Raw genomic sequence first — 22,526 nt, 5'->3', positions numbered from 1 at the left:
GAGAGAGAGAGAGAGAGAGAGAGATTAATTTTCATCCAACAGTTGATTTATTCATTTGAATTAGCAGAGGGACCCTCGGCGAGACGTGGAGACTGGCCGAACCTCTGTCCGCCACCTCCCGCACTCCCTGGCTGCATCCGAATTCTTGGCGGGAATATCTGACATCTGGATATTAAGGTAAGATCCGGATGGGGGTTGCCTGGGCGGAGCAGTTTTCTGTCCTTTGAGTACGCTGGCACTGCCGGTAGCTCCAGGGTGGTCTCAGGAGCCTACCCCAGAAAAGTCCGGCTTTGCTCAAAGTCGTGGAGTACTTGAGGTCTCTGCGGGACCAGTGGTTGCGATGCGCCCACCAGATGGGAGGAGGTGCTTGGGGAACCCAGTCGGTACTGCCGGGCTGACGCGCAGCTTTTTTTTTTTTTTTTTTTTTTTTTCCCTGCCAGTGCAACCACCATTTAACTGCGTGATCAACTCCTTTTGCTCTAAGAATGCTGAACGGCACTACTCTAGAGGCAGGTGAGTTTTAAATATGCCAGGTTCCTTCTCATTTTCCTTGCCCTTTTCTTGGGTTGGCATGTATATCGTGTGTACGTTTGTGTGCACGCGTGTGAGCATGCCTTGTTGAATGGAACGAAGAAAAATGTGTGCTTGTTTAAAAAATTAAACTGGGTTTTGGAGGCTCGAAAACACACACCCTTGTTCAGTGTCCTGATAGGACAGGATCCTGAAACGGCGTTTTCTTCCTTTTGCTTTTCTCTTGAATGTCTGTGATTTTCCTCAGGATTCGGTGTCCTGGGCGCCGGGCAGAGGTCACGTTGCCATTGAGTCTCTATTAGTCACTGATGTGAGGGAACCGCTCTCGACACTCCACTGAGCTTGATGAAACTGATGGGAGGCGGGCTGGAAAGACCCCCTTTCCCACTCTTGTAGGGTGGAAGGCTGATTTCACCCACCTTTTTTTGTTGTTGTTCTATCCTATTCCAGCGCAGCGGTTTCTACCCGTCATCTCAAGCTGAGGCAGTGTATGATTTACCCCTTTATTTCCGGGGGGCGGGGTAGGGGTGAGAGCTGGTGGCGCAGCAAATCTCAGGTAAAAGGGCTTCCAATTCTAGAAGCGCAATATTTTAGCGTTGCAGCAACAGCCCTGCTGGATAAGGCCCCAGGGGCCAAGGAGGACATAGATTTGAAGGGAGCAAGCAGCTGGTGGGTGGCTTTGAGGACGTGAAGGATGTGAATGGGCACAGAGCGTGTACACTGGAGGGTCCTGACCCAGGAGTCCAGCCGAGCTAGCAGCACGCAAAGGTGCGCAGCTGGGCTGCGACCACGGGCTCCGCTCTCTAGGTAGTCAACTCTTCCAGTCCCAGCTCTGCTTGATTCGTTCCCATTTCTCTCGACCAAAGCTACTCTAGTAGGACTGAATCAGAGGGGCACCTGGGAGGCAGCACCAGTTGGGACCTGCCAACCTCGGTTTGAAGAAGGTTTGTACGTAGAGAATCTCCGTCTCCACTGTGCGGAGAAAGGCCCGGGCACCACCCAGACCCAGCCATCTGCTCACCTCCAGCACAGAGCAGTCGAGACTTCCGAGGCCCGGTGGCACTGCGCTCAGCGCAGGGTTTGTACCCACAAGAAGACGCAGACTCCTCGCGGCTCTTGAGGTACTGCCGACAATGCTAAAAGCTGGACAGGATTTCAGGAGCTTCACCTTTCAGAGTAAAAGGTCTCTTAATAGATTCTGGGGGGAAAGTGGCACTTCCTTTTTTTGTTCAAACTCAGGAACACAGAATCATTGTCTCCAAATTTAGGTCTAAAGAGCCCCGAATCAACTATGCTCTCAGGAGATGCACATTTGCTGACTTATTTTCCTTTCTCAACCCTAAAGCCTTATCTTCTCCCTGGGCAAAGCCAGACATCTTTTTTACTTCCCTTCTTCTCCCCTCTGGGGAGTTGGACTGTACCAGGGCTCTTTTCCCAGGTGGGACTGCCAGGGCCCGGGACAAGTGTGCCCTGGTCTTGTTGACCTTTATCAACATTCTAGAATCTAGAACTCTTAATCCAAAATCTGCAGCTTCACTTGAGTCCAGCCTCTCACTTTCCCGAATGCGGTAATATTAGTCAGATGGGAGCAGAAAGGAAAAAGAACCTAGTGGATTGCCGTGTGCCCAATTGTCAGAGGACAGCGCCAGGCTAGAGATCTCCCCTATTCCTTGTAACAGTGCTTTGAACTCAGAGAGGAGACTCCTTTTGGGGATTCAGGTAAGAGAGAACCCGGGTGCACCTGTCTCATTGACGGAAGTGGGATCTTAGCCCCAGGAACTGATAAAAGCTAGCACTCTAACTTTATAGAACACTTGCAGGCCATTGAGCTCCTGAGCTTCGAGAAGGGGTTCGCTTCCTATCCAACAGCTGCCGGTCTCAGCTTTTAGGCTGGAGAGGTGAAAAGATGCAAAGTTACAAAGATGCTGTCTTTATTTAAGCGCTTAGTGTCCTTTGAGAGTGGAGAGGGAGAAGGATAGGTAGGGGCTCTCAAGAAATCTCTCAGGGCTCCTAGACAAAAAGGTTATGATACTCCAGGTGACACACCTAGTTCAATGAGTAGGCCAACCCCAAACCCCCATGGGCTTCTTCTGGAGCAACTAAGACAGGAGGCTGGCCTCCACTGTTGGGGAGCTATTTATGCAGAACTAACAAGGACCTCCCAAACTCCTGCAGACCCCTGACCCACCCCAGCTTTCCACAGACTTCCTGCGTTCACTGAGCAGGAAGAATCCTGACAGTTCCCTTCTTTATGGGAAGTAGCAAATCCCATTGGGCACAGGAACATACAACCTGAGTTTTACAAGAAAGAGCAGTCAGAGCTGGGATTCAACTGGGAAGCTACTTACAGGAAGTGCTCTGCCCTACCTTTAACTGATACATGTTTAAAATACATGTGTGGAATAGATGAATGAGTGGATGATTGGAGGATTTACAGGACTTCTATGTTTGGCTTCCCTGGAAACTTCACAAAGTTCTGCCTTCTTTCCAGGAGTTGTTAAGCTTTTCCCTCATGAAGTCTTCAAAGTTTGTCTCTTACAAGAGTGCCTTGGTGTTTCTCTTTTACCGTTCTTGCTGAGCAGGACCAAAATCCAACAATAACCAAATGTTTCCAAATAATCTTATTTGAGAATGAGGAAGGGTTTAGTGCACAAGCTAGACAGAGTGGGTTGAGGTTCTGCATTTACTTTGTTTGGAGATTCCATGGGTTAATTGAATGATGTTCTTCTGACAGACACCTCCTCTTTCTCCTCCTTCTCAAGTTCTCAGTCAGTTTATCTGCTGACTTTTGTGAAGGCAATCTGCCCCTTTGTGAGAGGACCTGCTGTCTCTGAAAGGGCCCCATCTCCCAGCCCCTCCTTGGGGGCCCTTCCTGTGTGCACGTGGGTTTGAAAAGCTCATTGATTTCCATCCAAAGGGGCTAATTACATTACTTACAGTAAATAGCCGCCCTGCTGTCAGGTAGGGCTGCCAAAGTAAGGGGGTGTCTCCAGCTTAGTTCACTTGATTGGCTTCATTTTTGTGTGAAATTGTGTTTTATGAGCTGTATTCTGGCACCCAGAGGACCTTAAAAGTGTCCAATCTGCAAATAACATTATTTTGGACCATGAGAAAAAAAAATCGAAGGGAAACAGTAGAGTCGTGGATTTCATGGAAGAGGTAACTTCAGCAGTCTTGGATGGAGATATTTTGGGACAGGAAGTCAGGCTGCCACACCAGGGTGTTTTCCTCCTTCCCTCCATTCCTGCCTTCCTTTCTTTCAGTTCCTTCCTCCATCCCTTCTTTCCTTCTTTCCCCCTTGCCTCACTCCTTCCCTTCCTCTCCCTCTCGGTCTCATGCTTGCTTTTTTCTTTCTTTCTTTTCTTTTCCCTCCTTTCCCTTTCTGCTTCTCTCCCTTAATCTTTCTTGATTTGGCCACAGTTCTATGTCGGGCTTCCCCGGCATAGAAGGGATGGAAGAGATTGGCTCCTTTTAAATCTCCAAGATGTGTCAAGACGTAAGCTCCGATGTTCCTGGGCAAGTTGGCCGGGAGTGGTGGGAAACCGAGGCTAGCGACAGGGACGAAAGGAGCAAAGAGTGACCGGGCTTCCTTCTCTGGCTAAGACTGGGTTGGTTCCTGTCCCCGCGCCCCGCTTCGGGCCCCCGAGGAGCTTCTAACCGTTTGAATGAATCGACAATATCTGAGTATTGTGGACACTTTTTAATGGGGCCGGGGAGGGGCCGCCGCTAACAGGAACAGAGAGCGACAGAACAATCCCACCTCTTGTGAGGAGCAGGTCTGCCATTCTGCTTGTCAGTTCTCACCTTCCCCTCCTCCACAGCAAGAAGTCCCTTTCACACCCTCCTAAGTGTGCGGTGCGCCCAGTTTTACAAGTCTCCTGTCCTACGAGGGTAATGGGAACAGCACGCAAAGGGGCTGGGGCGTAGCTCTACAGGAGCAGGCGCCAAGCTCGCCGGAGTCCTACCCACGTTGACAAGATTCAAATGGGACCTTAGAATCTCAGCAGTTTTCCTTCAGACTCGAATAGAGTAAATCACCCTGTATACCCGAGTGTCCAAGTCCATGCCCGGTCCCATGCACTTTAATTTTTAAAAGAAAATATTTTTGCCAAAAGTAAACTCCAGAAAGATTCTCTAAGCGCCTTTTCACTTTGGAGGACGCTCCAGTGCCTGGTAGTGTCGGGTCTCCCAGCAAGGTGAGGCAAAAAGATGAACTATCAGACAACTGCTTTTTAAAACTGAGATGAGAAAGAGGGGATGGGAAGGAAAGGAACATGCATTAAATTCTCCACTCCAGTGAGGTGCTTGAATTCCTGCCCAATCTTTATGTACTGACAGTCTTGTAGACTGGGGATGAAAGTCCACAAGGAGGAAACCCAAAGTTTGGAGCTAATTTTCTGTGTCCTCTGAGCTGGGGTACGATCTTGAACTGAGATCAAATAGGCCGGCTCTCTGCCTCCTGCGTCAGGGCGGGGACAATAAGAGCTTTTTCCCCCTTTTAAAACAAGGACTCCTTTCCCCTTTAAAACATGACTGCTGAGAACTCTTGGAACGATATGTGGTGTTGTGTGTGTGTGTGTGTGTGTGTGTGTGTGTGTGTGTTCGCGCGCGCACGCGAGTGTTGTGGGGAGGTAAATGCCCCCCTCCTACTGCCCCCATCCCCCCACCCCTTTGTAATGTTTGTCCCTGCTTGCCCATCACCAGGGGGTTGAGAGGAGTATGACAGGTCTTTGTTGTCTGAATAAAAATCCGTGGCAGCTCCAGGGAGAGAACTCCTCCTACTAAATTATCAAAAATGGGCTGGCTTTAGTCTCTTAACAAATTGGACACAGCTCCGGCAGGAGCAGTCCCCAACCCAACCTACAGGCACTGGGAACTTGCAAGCAGTCAGGGACCGCTGAAAATAGCACTTGGTCTTCTTTCTTTGTGTTCAAAACTATTTTCTTTCTTCACCAGATTTTTGTTTTCCTCCCCCCGCTGCAGTTGTTTCCCATTAGTAACTCGATCTCTCAGAGCAGTAAGATTCGCCTTCCTCCTTTCCCTCCGCCCGTGTTTGTTTGTTTTCTGCACATCTCCTTCAGGGAGACGCCGGAGCTCCCCTCCCCTTATTTTTTTGCCTTTTTCCCCTTGCAAGTAGGCCTATTTTCACTCTGTCTGCCTCTTTCTTCTTCGCTTTCTGCCTCTTGCCCTCTGTCCCCGTGCGCCTCTGCGTTCCTCCACCGCATAGCCCTCTGCGGTCCCTTTTGCCCCTTCACTCGGATGAGCTGAGAACCCCGGAGTGTGTTTATGGAAATAGTGGGGTGCCGAGCAGAAGACAACTCGTGTCCTTTCCGCCCCCCAGCCATGCTCTTCCACGGGATCTCCGGAGGCCACATCCAAGGCATCATGGAGGAGATGGAGCGCAGATCCAAGACCGAGGCCCGTCTGGCTAAAGGCACTCAGCTCAACGGCCGCGACGCGGTAAGAAACTGCCCCTCCACGGCGGTAGCTGAGCGCCCCTGCGCGCTCGGTTAAAACGAACTTCCAGTCCCTGGCCCGCCGAGATTGGGAATGGTGCGTCCTAGGGACATCTTGCTGAAGATCTCCGGATTTTCTCGGGTCCACCTAGCTCCGCCGGAATAGGAAAGGCTCCCATTCTGACTTGAAATGCCTGCACTACTAAAACCCTAAGCTCATTTCCCTTTGTCGCAGCTGTTCCCGAGCAAGCAGGGCGATCAGGAGTGGGAGGAGTGGGGCGTCCTCTTGTGCAAACTACAAACTCCTATCTCTAGTCTCTCCGGACTCCCGGTCGCCTTCCCCGGGAGGATCCCGCAGCCCCGAGGGCAAACGGCTCAGGCAATAGCAATAGTGAGACCGCTTGCCGCCCAGGCGTCCTGGCCAAGCTGGAGCTCGGGTGGTTTTAGTTTCTGGACCAGAAGACCCGACCCTGAGTATGAGTAGATTCATACGCGACTGGTCCATTTCCAATTCTCAGTAAGCTCAGGGTTCAGCACCCCCAAACCCAGAGATTCTATCTTCGGCATCCCGGCTCAGTTCCTCTATTCATGCAGACCTGCGTTTGGTTGCTGGGCTGGGTTGGTGTCGTGTGTACGAGGCAATAAAAAAATGCGGAGGAGCGAGGCACGCAGTCCAAAAGTAAGAGCTTTCTAACCCTTAAACGAAGTAATCAACTACCACTATTACTACTATTGATAATAATAAAAGTCATGTTCTCTTTAAACGATCTGTAATCTGTTTCCCTTTCCCATTTTTAAACCAGAGGGAGAAAACTTTCGGAAGTCTCCGGAAATGATTCCAAACTGTGCTGTGTAGACCCTCTTGTATCACACACCGGCAATTGTATCTAAAATTAACCCGGGAGACTACTTAAGCCCGGCCAATGGTGTTTTGGATCGCACCTAAAGCCGAGTTGGGTGCATTTGTATACATTTGCAACATGAATTCAGCGCGGTCCCTAATTGGAGAAAAGGGTGAAACTTTACTTTTCCATGTTCGCCAAAATTTCGTGGGGAAGTCCAATCCATTTCTTCTAGTCTTGAGGAAAAGATGCAGCGATTAACTTCTTTTTTTTCCTTTTGTGGTTATCCTATTTAAAACTAAAGAGCAGCAACCAAACCCGGGGCTGGGCTTCTCAAGGTGAGCTTAACATCTTGGTTGTGTCAGTTGGGATCCAGGTGGGAAGCTTAATTTGGGCACCAGATTTTCAGGACAAAGTTCTCTTGGGTTTATGCTGATGCCAGGGAAAGGGACTGTGCATAGGAAACTGGACATTTATCATTCCTTAGGAACAGTCACTTTACACTTTTAGCAAGAACAGGACCAAACATCCTGAAAAATCGGGGAATAGAAGGATCTGCTAAATATATCCCAATCAAAAAGGTCCCGACCAATTTAACAGCACGGATATAATAATCTCTCCCTTGCTTTTGATTTCAATGCTGCCTATACAAATTTAGAGAAACAGAATCGTAATATTATTGTTTTGTGCAAACACAATCTGTGCTAGTTTTAACTTCCTTTTCACTTCCTAATAACAAGTTCCATTTGATTTTTAAAAAATATTTTCGAAAACTACAATATAAGTTTGTAATTATCTCTAATTTGGGAACACTCACCAAACTGCAGTAAATAGGCTCCCGTTCTTTTTAAGCTAAACTTGGGATAGCTGGTATGTCTTCAGGTTTGTAATACTAGGAGGACGCCGATGCCTGTTCCCGCCGACCTGGAAGGGAAGGAGCTGCAAAGGCAGAAATTGCAAATGTTTTCCCCCACGTTTGCCTTTGCTCTGTGGCCCCTGACCCCAGCCGCTCTGCCGCACTCCCCTTGCGCCCTGGATTCCGGTAGCTTAGAGGGGAATCCCGCGTGGTGCGGCAACGCCAGGCTTTCTCCTCAGCATTATGTGTGCTTGCTTTGCAGGGCATGCCCCCGCTTAGCCCGGAGAAGCCGGCTCTGTGCGCTGGCTGCGGGGGCAAGATCTCGGACAGGTACTACCTACTGGCGGTGGACAAACAGTGGCACCTAAGGTGCCTGAAGTGCTGTGAATGTAAGCTAGCTCTGGAATCTGAGCTCACGTGCTTCGCCAAGGACGGTAGCATTTACTGCAAGGAGGATTACTACAGGTACTCCCCCCCAACCTCCTGTGTACACATTCCTCGCACCCAGTACAGCTGGTGGGGCCACCTGCCCGATTCTGGAGTCCCCCTCTTTGTCCTCCACCTTTTGCCCCTTCAGGGTACAGTTATCATTCTCCAGACCTGGGGGAATTCACAGCATATGCCTTTAAGCTGCAATCCCCTGGATGTCTGGTGAGGATGGATGACAGCGGACACCTAAGGTCTACAGCAGTTATCAGTGAATACCATGCACTCCCATCTCTTCCCAGATCTGTTGACAGAGCAGAGAGAAATCTGGGGTAGAGTAAATGGACTGGTCTCAGTTAACTGAGACTTGAGTGGTTTTGTTGGATTTTTGTTGTTGTTTTTGATTTTTTTCCGCTTACTACGAACTGAGTAACTTGGTGCCTTGGAACTGAACTGGTGGCCTGGGAAGCAGCAACTGGATGGGTGACAGATGACCTTGTAAATGACTATGAAAAGGAATAAACCACACTGCCACAACCCAAATCACTCAGTTCCCGAGTTCCCTTTACAGCTAGTTAGCACTAGACTAGAGAGAAAACTCAGCAGCAGACATGTTTATTGATTCTTCCTAGTTTCTGGATTGGAAAAGACAGAGGTACAGGTAACCTAGCTCAGCTCTTAGCAGACGGAGATGGTTAAAGAAGAATAACCTTTCTCTATAAAATTGTCGCTTCCCGAGTCTGTATGTTTCCAGGCATGCTCAAACGTGCGGGAATAATAATAATAATAATAATAATAATAATACCTTCATTCATGGGCAATTTTGTAGTCAATGAAGCTGTTCACTTTGGCTTTGCAATTTAATTTTCTTTCAATACCACTGTGAATTAGCTACTGCGGGTTTTTGTTTGCTCTCTCTCTCTTTTAAATCTTCACTTTGCAGAGAAAGAAACTGAAGCTTAGTACCCGATATTTCTGATTTTAATACAAGGATCTTTGTCCTGGTTCACTAGAACCAGAACAGGTCAATGAGCAAATAATTGGATGTCGGAAGTGGGCCAAGTGGCTTGTCCTAGTGGAGCCCTTCTAAGTCTCAGTCTGTGGCCACTGCAGCCCACCCCAGGTACTGCATATGGGAATGGCCTGTCCTTGTATCAACTAGTACCTCACTCTTCTGTTTCCTTCCAGAAGGTTCTCTGTGCAGAGATGTGCCCGCTGCCACCTTGGCATTTCTGCCTCTGAGATGGTCATGCGTGCCCGAGACTCTGTCTACCACTTGAGCTGCTTCACCTGCTCTACCTGCAACAAGACCCTGACCACAGGCGACCATTTTGGCATGAAGGACAGCCTGGTGTACTGCCGCGCCCACTTCGAGACCCTCTTGCAAGGGGAGTATCCTCCACAGCTGAGCTACACGGAGCTGGCGGCCAAGAGTGGCGGCTTGGCCTTGCCTTACTTCAATGGCACCGGCACAGTGCAGAAGGGGCGGCCCCGGAAGAGGAAGAGCCCTGCGCTGGGAGTAGACATCGTCAATTACAATTCAGGTGGGCCGGCACTCTTACTCACACAGAGAAGCTCCAGTCACCCTTGTCTGAGGAGGATTCAATAGGGCCCCTTCCCTGTTCAAGATCTGGCTGCAAAGAGGGAACTTTGTCCAGAATGCCCCTGCTCTCAGTACAACTTCCTCTCAATCTGAAGAAAGAGAAAGGGAGAGAGGAAGAAGGAAGGAAGACAAAAGGAGAGGGAGAGGACAGACAACACTTCATTAAGGCTGCAGCAAAAAACACATTTATAAGCAAGGGGCTATAGTGATTTCCCCCAAACAGGCAGAGCCAAATCCTTGTTGCCCATTAGTTAATGAGCCCATTAGTTTCTGGCTCCCAGTTGGAGTAAAACAGCCCCAGGGCAATTCCTTTGTGGAAGCCAAATTATAGATCCTGGAGGAGGTTGTTTTTTCTTTTTTTTCTTTTTTTTTTTTTTTAATACTGAAGCGGGTGGAGGGGGGGACCCCAAACTGCAGAGCCCAACCCCAGACTGTCTAGAGGGGGCAGAGGCTGTGGTCACTAGCCCAAACTTAATCAGCAACACAGTTGGCAAGTGTTGAAAAACTGAATCCCTGAACTTGGCAAAAAGCAGCTGTAGGGGTGGGAAGCACTCTCCACAGCTGAGCTGGCCTGTGCCTTTGGTAGGTCAGGGTATTCATCCAGCCTACTCATTCCCAGTGTGATAGACCAGCCAGATATCCAGACCCCAGGCCCGGGCCAAATGAAAGAAGCTCCAGGTCAGGCCCACTGGGGAGGCTTAGTGGTGTCTCAGGCTGCTCTTTTGTTCTCCACCAGCCCCTCTTAATTAAAAACAAAGTACAGGCAACAGGCTGAGAGCACACTTTCCTCCTTGCTTTGGGGACATGCCCATCATTTATCAGTCTGTCTCACACACATGCATCAATTTCACATTGTTGGTAGCCTGTCCCCACCCACCATCCCCCAGGTGACTCTGTTGACAGGCCTGGCAGACCATTATCTTACACTGAGTATCACAGAAGCTCTTCTGGTGAGTCCCAGAAGCTGTGAAAAGGAACTCCAGAAAGCCCTGGCTCAGTTTGGGGGAGTCTAAAGACCTTGACTCTCAGACTTGGCTTTGCCTTGTCCTGGCCCTGGCCCTGGCCCAGGCCCAGACCTGTCTGGGAATTTTGGCAAGCAGGAGTCTCAGACCAGGGGAAACCATTCTCCTGGGAGGAACCTTGGGAACCACCTTATTGTGGCAACTGCACAACCATGACTACCCCAGACATCATGGCAAAACGTGGGTACCCTGGAGCAAATATCACACCTGTTTTTCTCCTCCAGTCCTTGTTATCTGGTACTGTGCTTGATGTTGTTGCTTAATGATAAAGGAATGATGTCCACCCAGTTAAGTGGTTTGTTTAAAGTCACACAGCCAATGTGAACATGGGAACTAGGAGAGTTTTCAGGGGAAGCAGGCACTTCCCCAACCCTCTGCTAGTTTCTTTCTTGTAGTTCTCCTCCTAACTGCAGAGAGGAAATGGTTTGGGGCAGGAGCAGTGGGTGGCAACTCAGGGAGAATGGGAACGCAAAGCCCATCCAAGCTACTTTTGTCCTTATCGGGACAGTGGTCTGTGGACCAAGGGAAAAGGGCCGACAGCCTCCTGGGACTCCTTCCACCAGGGCCGTTTTGCGTGAGGGCTGTGGCCACAGTCCCGGGCTCGGGCAGGGCAATCTTCCGCAGACGCAGCGCACCGCGCCCTTGCCCTGGCCTCTGTTGTGCTGGGCAGCGGTTTTTATTAGGGGCCACTTTGCCGGGCGCACGCGCTTCATCTCCTTTGATGCGTGGTCCCTGGAGCAGGACAGGCAGGGCACTAATTGTTCTTTATTAATAGAAGATGACATTGGAATCTCAAGCCACTCACCAGGGCCTTAATGCCCTAATTAGAGAGAGAGAGAGGGAGAGAGAGAGAGAGAGAGAGAGAGAGAGAGAGAGAGAGAGAGAGAGAGAGAGAGAGAGAGAGAGAGAGAGAGAGAGAGAGAGAGAGAGAAATAACTCATACATGACTAGCTAGTCCCTTGGACAGAGGGAATCTCTCAGCCTGATTAAAAGTCCATCCAGAAAGGTGGAGCAAGCCTGGCTTTTCTCTAGCTTATTTAATCCAATTAGCTAGATTTGATTTTGCCTTGGATCTTACTTTATGTTAGAAAGATCCGAGGAGCTTTAAGAACAGTAGAATTTAACTTCTCTTATTTCTCTGAAGAGAATTAGAATACATATGCATTTCTTAAGAAGAAATAAAATCTCCTCCTGAGCTACTTAGATGTTTAGTTGTTGAGAAAGTTGATATCTTACTCGTGAAAGAGAAAAGTTGCTCAGATCCACTAACCTGAAGAGTTTGTGCATCACTCACTCAACTACATCCACTCCATCCTTTCTGGACTTTTCCCCAGAGATATGAGTAAATAGTACATATTCCTTAAAATTAGGTGGAAATAATCTAGAGGAATTGGCTTTAAGATGCCTGACCAGAAATTATCATCCCTATCATTAAAAAAAAAAAAAGTATTTGATGCCAGTTTGTTACAAAACTAGGGAAAGAAAACCCCTTAGTAAGTTAAAAATATGTGAAAATGTAGGAAATAAAATAGGCCCACTGTTTTAACTCACTGTTTTATCCTTCTTTGGATTTTATAACACCATTTCTGCTTAATTATAAACAAGTCTAATTCAGAGCAACCTTGATATGAAACAAAATATAATTCAGAGATATGTTTTCGCAAAACATATTTATGATTCAGAGACTCTTAAAGAAGATCTGAAACTTACAGAGGTCAGTTAGTTCTTGACATAAGGAAAATGCCTTTTAGTGAAACTGTTCCTAATTTGGTTTACACTGCTTTGTGCAAATTAATTGGGCAGATATTTTCGAAGGAGACATGGAACATTTATCTGGAAAACGGAATTGAAATAAAGCCCTCCAGGGGTGAGAAGATTTAGTTTAGGATAGACAGCTCCTATTTGGGTAAGTTAGCATTAATTAAGAGACTCATTTTTTGGCCACTCATCAGAATCTCTTTTCCTTAGGTTCTTTCTATCCAAACTTATGAAGTTCCCTGTTGTGGTTAAATTAGCCTGGCACTGACCCCTAGTGGTCTCTCAGGAATCAGTTAATTCTCAGAAGGTTACAAACCTGCAAAGAACATAAACTTACTTGATGTAAGTGACCATCTCAAAAGTGACTGAAAAGAAAATATTTAGATCTTCTTGTTAACGCTAGTAATTCTAGATGTGTATTTACAGGTGGAAGTTTGAGATAGTTTTAAGAGTTATTTGATCTCATAATCCAGAGAGGAAATACTCACAAGCTTTAGAAATAGACTGTGGGGGAAACACAATTATTTGCAAGTTTACATAATGCATTTGTAGTTAAACGCAAATAATTTATGATAATGAACTGAATTACTCCGTAGAAGAAATAGATTTCTCTATTGTTGCATAACATAAGTGATAACATAGCTATGTGAAAATTGTAATTAGTAATATCTGTTTAAGAAAGACCTGACAACCTACCTTCTTACCAAATTATGTATTTCATGTGGAAACAAGCCCTATAATTATATTTAATGCACCAAAATACTCTGCTGAGTTTTAAATCAGCAATAATGGACACAGAGTACATATTCAGGAAAGCAATTTCATCAAATCTTACTGCCATTATTTTTCATAGAAATCATTTTTAAGACTAGTGATTATATAGCTAAATTGGGAATCATATTCATTTCTAAGAAACGTTACCATGGGGGAGGGGGAATGGTTAAGGACATTATTTAAACACCAAGTTAAGGTTTCTGTCCCAAGTGTAATATTCAATTTGATGTGTCATTCAGGAAAAGTTACTCACATATGATAGGAATGAAATCTTATTTGAAGAAGACACTGATGATACTGTGTCCCTCTTTGTCCTTTATGTTGTGGGTACATTTATAATCTGGTTGTGAAATATGGCTCAGTTTACTGGAGATAAGTATGGTTTTATAGTAGGTCATGAGTTGCTGTTTCATCCATTTGAGGATATGAAGGTGCAATTCCATAGACCATTTGAACCTGACATATCCCCATTGGGCTGAAATAGGGTAAAATGTAAAGTATTTTTTCTCTGTTATCTCTAGGTATATCTTACCATTTCTGGCAGGCTTAAGAAGTTTATGATCTATGTTTGAATGTATGTATCTGAACCGGATTCCTTCCAGTTGATTTTGATTTTGCATTTGCTTGTAATTTTATTGATGAACAGAGCATTTTAAATCTTGATTGAATGCCTTGTTGAATTTTTGACCCACTGTGTGACTCAGAAGTGAATGTAATACAGTATTTTCCCTCAAAGAACTCACCTGGGCTTTACAGTTTGTCTTCTCATGTATATGTCTTATGGAAATACAAGCCTAGGAGACATTAGTTCATGCTTAGTCTTATTATATTAGGGATAATTTCTTGTTATGTGATTTGTATGCAAATGGTCTCTGTTGATGACTGTTCAAGTTCATATTTTCAAATGTACTGTACATATTTTTAAAAAGTAATTCTAACCAGAGTATAGTAGGCACATAACATTTTGTTCAGCAGTAGGAAAAAACTAATATTTAGAGATGCCTCACTTTTTTTTTTCTTTTTTTGGGGGGTACTGGAGATTCTTGGAAGGATGCTGGCACTTTCTTTCCCCTCAAGATTCAAATTTTCTTCTCTTCTGAGTGACATGATAAGGTTGATTTTTAAATAATGCATTAAAATGCAGCATGATGATATTTGAATATGTATCAGTTAAATACATGAAATAGGGCTTAAGGAAAAAATTACCATGCCCTTGAATTTGCAAATTTGACTGAATCTGCAAATATTTAGCAAAATGTTTTCATTCTTTAGTTGTATTTCCTATACAGAGTCAGCAGGTTTTTGGAATGACCTTTTAAATGTGCAGCTTTACATCCTGGGAATGATGACTTTTTAGCTGGTTTCAAAGGTTGATTTGTTTTGCCCTTGGTGCCAAGAAGAGCTTTGCAAGCGAAGAGAAGATGCCACCCTCTCTCTGCCAGCCCAGCCAGTGGTGCGCCTCACATCCCACTCACACACATCCAGAGCAAAAGGAGCCAAGACGGGAGATTGGAAATACACACCATCAGTGACTCTCAGCTGTGAGCTGTGGGGCATGCTTTAGGCATAAACTGAGTGAGGAGAAGGCTGGGCTCATTCTCTTTCAGAAATATTTATTAGAATAACTCCAAGGGAAAAGTATTTTCTTCCCGGCAGAGCCTCATGCTAATCAGTTATAGGTGAAATCCCTCAAACATAATATTCTTAGTATTACTTAAGAAGTTTGCAAATATTTATTTTCTAAAATCACCCCATCTTTAGCTACTTTCCTTTTCTTCATTTAGAAAGCTCTAGGAATATGAAAAAATGCTAAAAATTGGAAGTGACTTAGATTCTTCCTTAGGTGGTAAGTTTTCAGAAAACTTCAAACTTGAGGAGTGAAATACTTTTTTGCCTTGTCTTTTTTTTTTGAACTCCAAATATTCTTTTATTTATTTATTTATTTTTATTGTAAACAAATGGGATGCATGTTGTTTCTCTGTACATGGAGTAAAGGCATACCATTTGTGTAATCATAAATTTACATAGGGTAATGTTGTTTGATTCATTGTTATTTTTTCCCTTCCCCCCACCCCTCCCACCCCTCTTTTCCCTCTATACATCCTTCCTTCCTCCATTCTTGCCCCTGCCCTAACCCTAACTCTACCCCTAACACTAACCCCTCCCACCCCCCTTGTCTTTTATGATAAAAATCTGTGCCTTCTGATAGTCACATGTCATTGCAGAAACATAAAGAAAAATGTAGAGTCTCAAATTGTACAGTCTCAAAGATGTAGATGTGGGCAGTGGGGTACTGGTATATGTAAATATGTCGTAAAAGGTTTCTTCCTTTTGCTCTTGAAGGTGTTTCTCACTCCTGTGCCCTACTTAGGGATTATTCATTTTCCCAAAGGTTTCTACCAAAAGTCAAGCAAAAGAGAGGGTTTATCTAATACTTTTCTATTAGGTAAATTTCAATTTTGTCCACATTAACAGTTTGGCTGATGTTGGCAATTAACTTCTTTCTTTTTGTTTAGATACTGTTCATAATTGGGTTGACAGCATTTTTCTCTGTCACTTTATTATCATAAGTGTCATTAGCCTACCATCATTTCAGTTAATGCAGGAGTTTCCACTGAGTAGTTGTTTTTCACTGTTATTGTGACAGGTTGTAATGAGAATGAGGCAGACCACTTGGACCGGGACCAGCAGCCTTATCCACCCTCGCAGAAGACCAAGCGCATGAGAACCTCCTTCAAGCACCACCAGCTTCGGACCATGAAATCCTACTTTGCCATCAATCACAATCCGGATGCCAAGGACCTCAAGCAACTTGCTCAGAAAACAGGCCTGACCAAAAGAGTTTTGCAGGTAAGATAACTCCATCACTGGCTGTGCATACATCTCCCATCCCCTTGCCAGTAAATAGTTCTCTTCCCCGCTTGGCTTGATGTGGCTATTTCCTATTCTGCTTCTTCTTAGTTTATCTTAGTTATTTCCCTAGAGGGTAAACTGAGATTTGCAGGGGCTTCCTGGAGGGTCCTCAAAGAGAGATCAAGGGTCTTACAGGATGCAGCCACATTCTCCCTACAGATAGGGAGATGAGTTTCCAAAATCAGCTCAGCTTGTCTCACCGCTGTGCAAATGAAAGTTTTGTCATTTGCACAAGGCATGGCTCTGGAGATTTCCATTCATGTTAGGCTCAGCGCACTGATTTGTGAGGGATCTGCTAGCACGGTTCTACTCCTGAGATTTCTTGGCAACCTCTCTCATATTATGACCTTCCAAATTCAGGTAGTCTTTCCCCCGCAACTCCCCAAAGCCTAAAGCTATGACTAGTATCTCAGCAACCAATTGGAGCAAATATATATTTTTCACTTTAACAAACCATTTTTAAAAAGTGGGAATGAGTTGTGCTGTCCAATTGCTTCTTCAAATTCATCATGGTAAGAATATAAGATTATGAAATTATAATGGGTTGCTGTGAGTCACCTCTGATCTTCTCTCACTTCTCAGTGACGAATAGCAGACAGTCTGAATTCTGGTACATAGTCTCTGGCTGTTTGGGGTCTGTGGCCCTGGAAGAGTTTTTCCTACGTGCAAAATAGTGGGTGTCAGACTCAGGGATAGCTTAAATTCTGTTTCAATGACGTTGACGTCACATGAGCAGTTCTTTGCAGTAGTTTTAGTGGACCTGCTTCTCCTCATTTTCATAAGACAACAGTCGAGGAGGAATGAGGGTCTATCTTCCCTGACTTATCTCTGTGTCTTCATTTCATGGTATCTCCATGTGAGCATCAGTTGTCCCAAGTGGCACCGGTTAATGCTGGGAGGGGACACGTGCAGGAGAGAGAATGCATCTATAGTATTATTCGAGTTACTCTGTTTTAAAAGAATGAGGAAAAAAAGAAAGCGCCCCTACCTTCCCAAGAAAAACAAATAATTCTATTTAAAAGAAGTAGGAAAAAAAGAGATAAAAGTTCAAAGTTTTTTTTTTTTTTTTTTAAAAAAGGAGAGAAAGGAAGAGAGAGAGAGAAATATATATATAAAAATAAACATCGGTAAAGAAATCAATTGGGATTGGTTTGCAGGTTTGGTTCCAAAACGCACGAGCCAAATTCAGAAGGAACCTTTTGCGGCAGGAGAATGGGGGTGTTGATAAAGCTGATGGCACGTCGCTTCCGGCCCCGCCCTCAGCAGACAGCGGCGCTCTCACTCCACCCGGCACTGCGACCACTTTAACAGACCTGACCAATCCCACTATCACTGTAGTGACATCCGTGACCTCTAACATGGACAGCCACGAATCCGGAAGCCCCTCACAAACTACCTTAACGAACCTTTTCTAACATTGGTTTTTTTTTTTTCTTCTTCTTCTTCTTTTTAAATTCTTCTTCTTCTTCTTCTAATTATTATTATTTTATTATTTACAAGACTTTTTTTTTTTTTCCCTTCCTTCTAACCCACAAAATATTTGGGGAATAAAAACAACAGCTTGGTGTGTAGCATCTGCAGCCACTTGGCAAATGAGTTTACAGTATTGTCTCCTTTAAGTGACCATATTTTGTCTACAAAAAGTGTATTTGGATTTTTTTTTTTTTCTTCTTTAACCAATTAGGTCTTTCAGTTGGTAAGGGGAGCTTTTGAATCAGTCTAATAAGTGCCTCTTAAAATTGTATGTTACTTATTTCCAGACTCTCAAAGAAAAAAGTAAGAGTGTTGTTATGTGGGTAAATAATCATATTCCTGCTTAAGTGATTAGGTTGATAATGAACCAGGTAATTAATTAGCTATTTTTTAAATCTTGCACATGTATGTGTGATTAAGGGATTTTGAAAACTTCACATTTTTAAAATTTTATAACTGAAAGAATGTATTGAGTATTGCTATTTCTTACCTGAACTCTTGATTCAAATAGGAATATGATTAAGCAAAAGCATTAATAAGAGCAATTTTAAATAGCAATGATTAGTTAGGTGGGAAGTTACTCTACAAATGTGACTTTTCCTTCTCATAGGGATGTACAACCTAAAAACCTTCTTACTTAGTTCTTTGTTTCTTCAACATTTAAAAATACTTAAACTTTCTGTGAAACTCCTATGAAAATTCCACATAGAATTTGAAATTCTATACTTTTGACTTTCAGAAGCTAAAAAGAAAAAAAAAAAAAAAAAACAACTAACCAACAACAACAGCAGATAAAACTCTGAAATCATTCTTTCCACCTTACCTTTTTTCCTAGGGAAAATGGAAATAAGCAAAATATAATTCTTTAAGAAGTCAAAAAGTTGGTATAATTTAATTAATATCTCTATTAATTGGCTTCAGTTGTACCATGATATTGTATCTGGCATTCTTTTTGAAAAATGCTTTTAAAAAAATTCAGTAAACTAATACCAACAAAGAAAATTCTTTGGTTTTTGTTTTGCTTTATTTTATTTTGGCATAAGTTGATTAATGTATCACACAAAGAAACTTTTCTGGCATTAGAGATTTGCAGTTATTAGTCTTAAAGTAGATAAACTCAGAAGCCTTGTGGATGCTGATCTGAATCTATTTCCTAGTTTACAGTAGCATTTTTTTTTCTTTTAATTTAAGGTAAAATCTTAATGGTCTGGGCAGTGGTGAATGTTCATCTATATGCTTCTGTTGTAGTTAAATACCAATTAGATTGTGGATTTCCTAAAAAAAATAAAAAAGAAGTCAAGATATATGTCTTGCTTTAGTGGATTGTTAAGAATAACTTTGCACATATTTTCCACTTTTTTGGACCCCTTAAATCTCCTTTGGTGGTCTGAGTGGCTGTTTAATAGATTTTAAAGGTGTCCTTCTGGCTGTATAAATGTGTGGTTACATATTGACAGTTCACTGCCCACATTAAAGTGCATTATTGTAACTTTTGCTCAGGGTCTTTAGAAAATTAGCACAGAAAGTAGCTTATTTTTTAAAAAAAGATGATGGAAGATAAGTTAACACTGTAACAGAAGAAAGGTGTGATTGCCATTATATATTTAGCAAGTGTGGTTATCATCTTATATGGAGCTTAAATCTTGACTTTTCATATTTCTATTACATTTTGGGCATTTACCACTAACCAGACCAAACAACCTTGGTAAGGCTGAGATCTTATTAATACACTTTTACAGGTAAAATATTGATACTTATAAATTTTGTTCTTTGACAGAACAATATATGGTACTATAGATCTACTTTATTAAGTAGACTAATTATAACTCAGTTCTCCTATGTGCCTTATGATATAACTTGGAAGTAAGTTTGTGAAAAATCAGGATTATATGTGTTGTTTGTTAAATTAACTGTTTTAAGCCCTTTTGACACCTCACTAGTTTTGTACTGTTTTACCTCTTATTTCTGAAACTCTTTTTATGGTGTATCCTGTTAGAGGGGACAAACATGTCATAGAAAGCAGTTGTGCACTCTTTCAAATATAGTTGATAAATTCAATAATCTTATATATTGAGCTTCGTGTTTATAGTACAGTAAGTGGTCTAGCAAAATTGTCCATGTTTCTTTGTTTATTGATAAATGCATTGTATAGAAACTATTTCCCCTAAATATTTATGGACCAAACAATTGTGATATATCCTATTAAATTTGTGTGAATAAACCATTTTGAATCTAAGGAGTTTTATTTCCCATCAATTTTATTTAAGTTTACCTGTACTAGTGTGTTTTCAATATCTTTAATGTAAAAGATATTAAACTGGTAGTGGAAGAATTTTTAAATATTCAAACATACAAACAGTTTTTAAATTTCCAAACTTCTGATTCATATTAAATGCACACACCATTGCATATGCAATGTCAATCAATCTTGAAGTACCTTTAAATATATGTGCTTATAATACAAGTAATGCCCCACTGATTTAACTCAGTCCAATTTTTAGAATAAAAAAATTAGCAGATAAAGTAATTGCATGAAAATAAACCTTAAATATGATTAAGATTTAATGTTAGGTCTATTGAGCACAAATGGATATTTGTAAATCTAAATAGAAATTGCAGACCCCTAAAAGCCAAGTTGCTCTGTAGTTAATAAATTGTCACTATGATTTTTTTCAGGGAGAACAAATCTTGGGGCATTACAGCCAAACATCCCGACGTTTGAAAATTCCCTAAAGTATTAAAAGAAGGGGAAAAGTTTGATCGGAAATCCACTGCAGTGAAGACAAAGACACTATTAGGTTATGATAATCATACATTTAAAAACTTATTGAGCCAAAAAAAAAAAAAAAAAAAGAGGGAGAGAGAGAGTGAGACATAAATGTCACTTATTGAATGTTAACAAAACTTCTGTTCTTTATGATGTCTAACACAAATGAAGGCTTAAAATTATGTGGTTTAAAAACACTAGAAAAACCTGTATAAATCAGAGCAACCTGGCAGTAATATGCCCACCCCATATTTGAAGAAAATTATTATTGAAAAAAATCCCACACATTTGTCAAGCACAATAGCTGTAAAATAAAGTCCAAAACATTCATTTCGCCTGCTTGCTAATGTGTATTAGTCTATCTGTTAATGGCATTTTCCAATTGTAAATTCAAAGAAAAGCTATCACTCATTTAAGAGAATAGGGATCAAAACCCAGTAATTTTAGTATTATTGTTTATTACTTCTTTTTTTAAACAGAAGTCTCTGCATGCACTTTTACATCTGTCACCTCTAGTGTACATCTCTGTAATGATGACTTATCTTTGCTGTTTCTTGTATGATAAATAGCTTTCATTAATAAACATTTTATTTGATGCAAACATAGTTAACTTTATGTTAAACACACACTGTTGAAATTAATTTTAAACACTGTCTTAAGGAGGCAGCACAGTAGTACATTTACAACTTGTAATATTTAGGAAAAAAAAATCCATACAATTTAATGAGGTTCAATTCTGGTAGTCTAGGGTAAAATTACTTAGTTGTTTTTTTTATATTTTTCATGACTTATTTTCATTTGTTGTATTCAAATGACACATGTATTAAAAATAAAAAGTAAACCCAAGTTACAACAAAAATAAACCTCAGTATAAATTATTGTGTAAAATTTCAACTTTTTTAGGGTAAAATTTATAGATCCTCTATAAGTTTACGTGTTTGCTATGCAATGAGCATATTTATTGAAGTATACAAATATATTCTGAACTATGAAAAGATCCCATCTTTGAATAGTTCAAGTTACTTATGATACTACAAACAAAGGAGCAAGTGGGAAGAAAAACAAATATTTAGAAATGAGGTTTTTTTAATTGTTAAAGGGAATATTTGAAGAAAGAATTTTTTTAAACTATTCCTATTTAGTTGTATATCCAAAGCATATGTTAAACAAATTAACATATAAAATACTTTCCAGAAAAATTTTCACTATGATGAAATTTTTATTATATACAAATGAACCCTATGTAAATGATGTAACTTTTATGAATGACAGACATTAAATATTTCACTTACATATATTCTTAGAATTTTGAATGTTTTCCTAAATGTTTTCACTTTCTGAATACTAAAAAAGAAAATAATTTAAGAGAGACAGTGACTTACTAATAGTAATAATAATAAGAAAAAAAAAGCAATGCACCATGACAAGTAGACTATTTTGAGTGATCATGAAACATGTTGGTTTTGTCAGCAACTTGAATGTTTATGCCTCATTGAAATCTCACTCATGGTTCTAGCAACCCAGATAGATTTCCCAACACATTTTCAGCTCATTTATGCAAATCTTTGTCCTATAAGCTTGGCGGCTCTTTCCCTGCTCTGTCACCTATAGCAGTTTCATTTAGAAATATTTTGGAAACTTGCCTGGTTTTACAGACCTTTAAATATTTGTCTGGAATGTGAAATTCGGGAAGAGACCAAAGAGGAAAAGAACATAACTGAAATTAGACATCTGAAAAAAATAATACAAATTTGAAACAGGCACATTTTTTAAAAGGAAAGGAAAAGAGCACTAATTATGTGAGTGGGAAAAGAAAAGAGCATGTTATGCAGAATTGGAGGTTGTATCACGCTTTTGCATGATGCTCAGCAATCTTTGGGGCTGGGCACTTGCAAATGCCAACTAATTGGCATGGAATGGGAGAATGTGGGCTTCTTTGATGGGCATAGGGCACCAAGTTTTTATGGCTTCTACCTCCCCAATTCTTGGGTTAGTCTAACTTCTGGCAAAATGATCTTGGGCACAAAAAGCTTTATTCAGCTGTGACCTTTGGTTGAACAGTCACTTTAATGCTGACTTTAAAAGTATGTAGGTTTTTGATACCT

At 42.1% G+C, this 22,526-nt stretch overlaps 1 protein-coding gene across 5 annotated transcripts; it reads left to right on the top strand.

Moving 5' to 3' along the window:
* Positions 1-438: 438 nt before the first annotated feature.
* Positions 439-21,165, top strand: LHX9 (LIM homeobox 9). Of its 5 annotated transcripts, none has more exons than XM_079107471.1 (6): positions 439-513; positions 5,873-5,991; positions 7,948-8,150; positions 9,300-9,655; positions 15,916-16,118; positions 20,331-21,165. In XM_079107471.1, the coding sequence occupies exons 1-6, from the start codon at positions 486-488 to the stop codon at positions 20,385-20,387; spliced, it is 966 nt and encodes a 321-aa protein (XP_078963597.1). In that variant the 5' UTR covers positions 439-485; the 3' UTR covers positions 20,388-21,165. The 5 variants fall into 5 exon arrangements, with proteins under 5 accessions (XP_078963597.1, XP_078963595.1, XP_078963596.1 ...); XM_079107469.1 differs by lacking the exon at positions 20,331-21,165 and adding an exon at positions 17,339-17,682; XM_079107470.1 differs by lacking the exon at positions 439-513 and having other exon boundaries at positions 5,560-5,991.
* Positions 21,166-22,526: the final 1,361 nt, after the last annotated feature.

The sequence above is a fragment of the Sciurus vulgaris genome (assembly GCF_902686455.1).
Source record: "Sciurus vulgaris genome assembly, chromosome: 12".
In the NCBI taxonomy this organism is placed as follows: Eukaryota; Metazoa; Chordata; class Mammalia; order Rodentia; family Sciuridae; genus Sciurus; species Sciurus vulgaris.
Note: the sequence above shows the minus strand (reverse complement) of the source record. Positions and strands in the feature narration are given on the sequence as shown.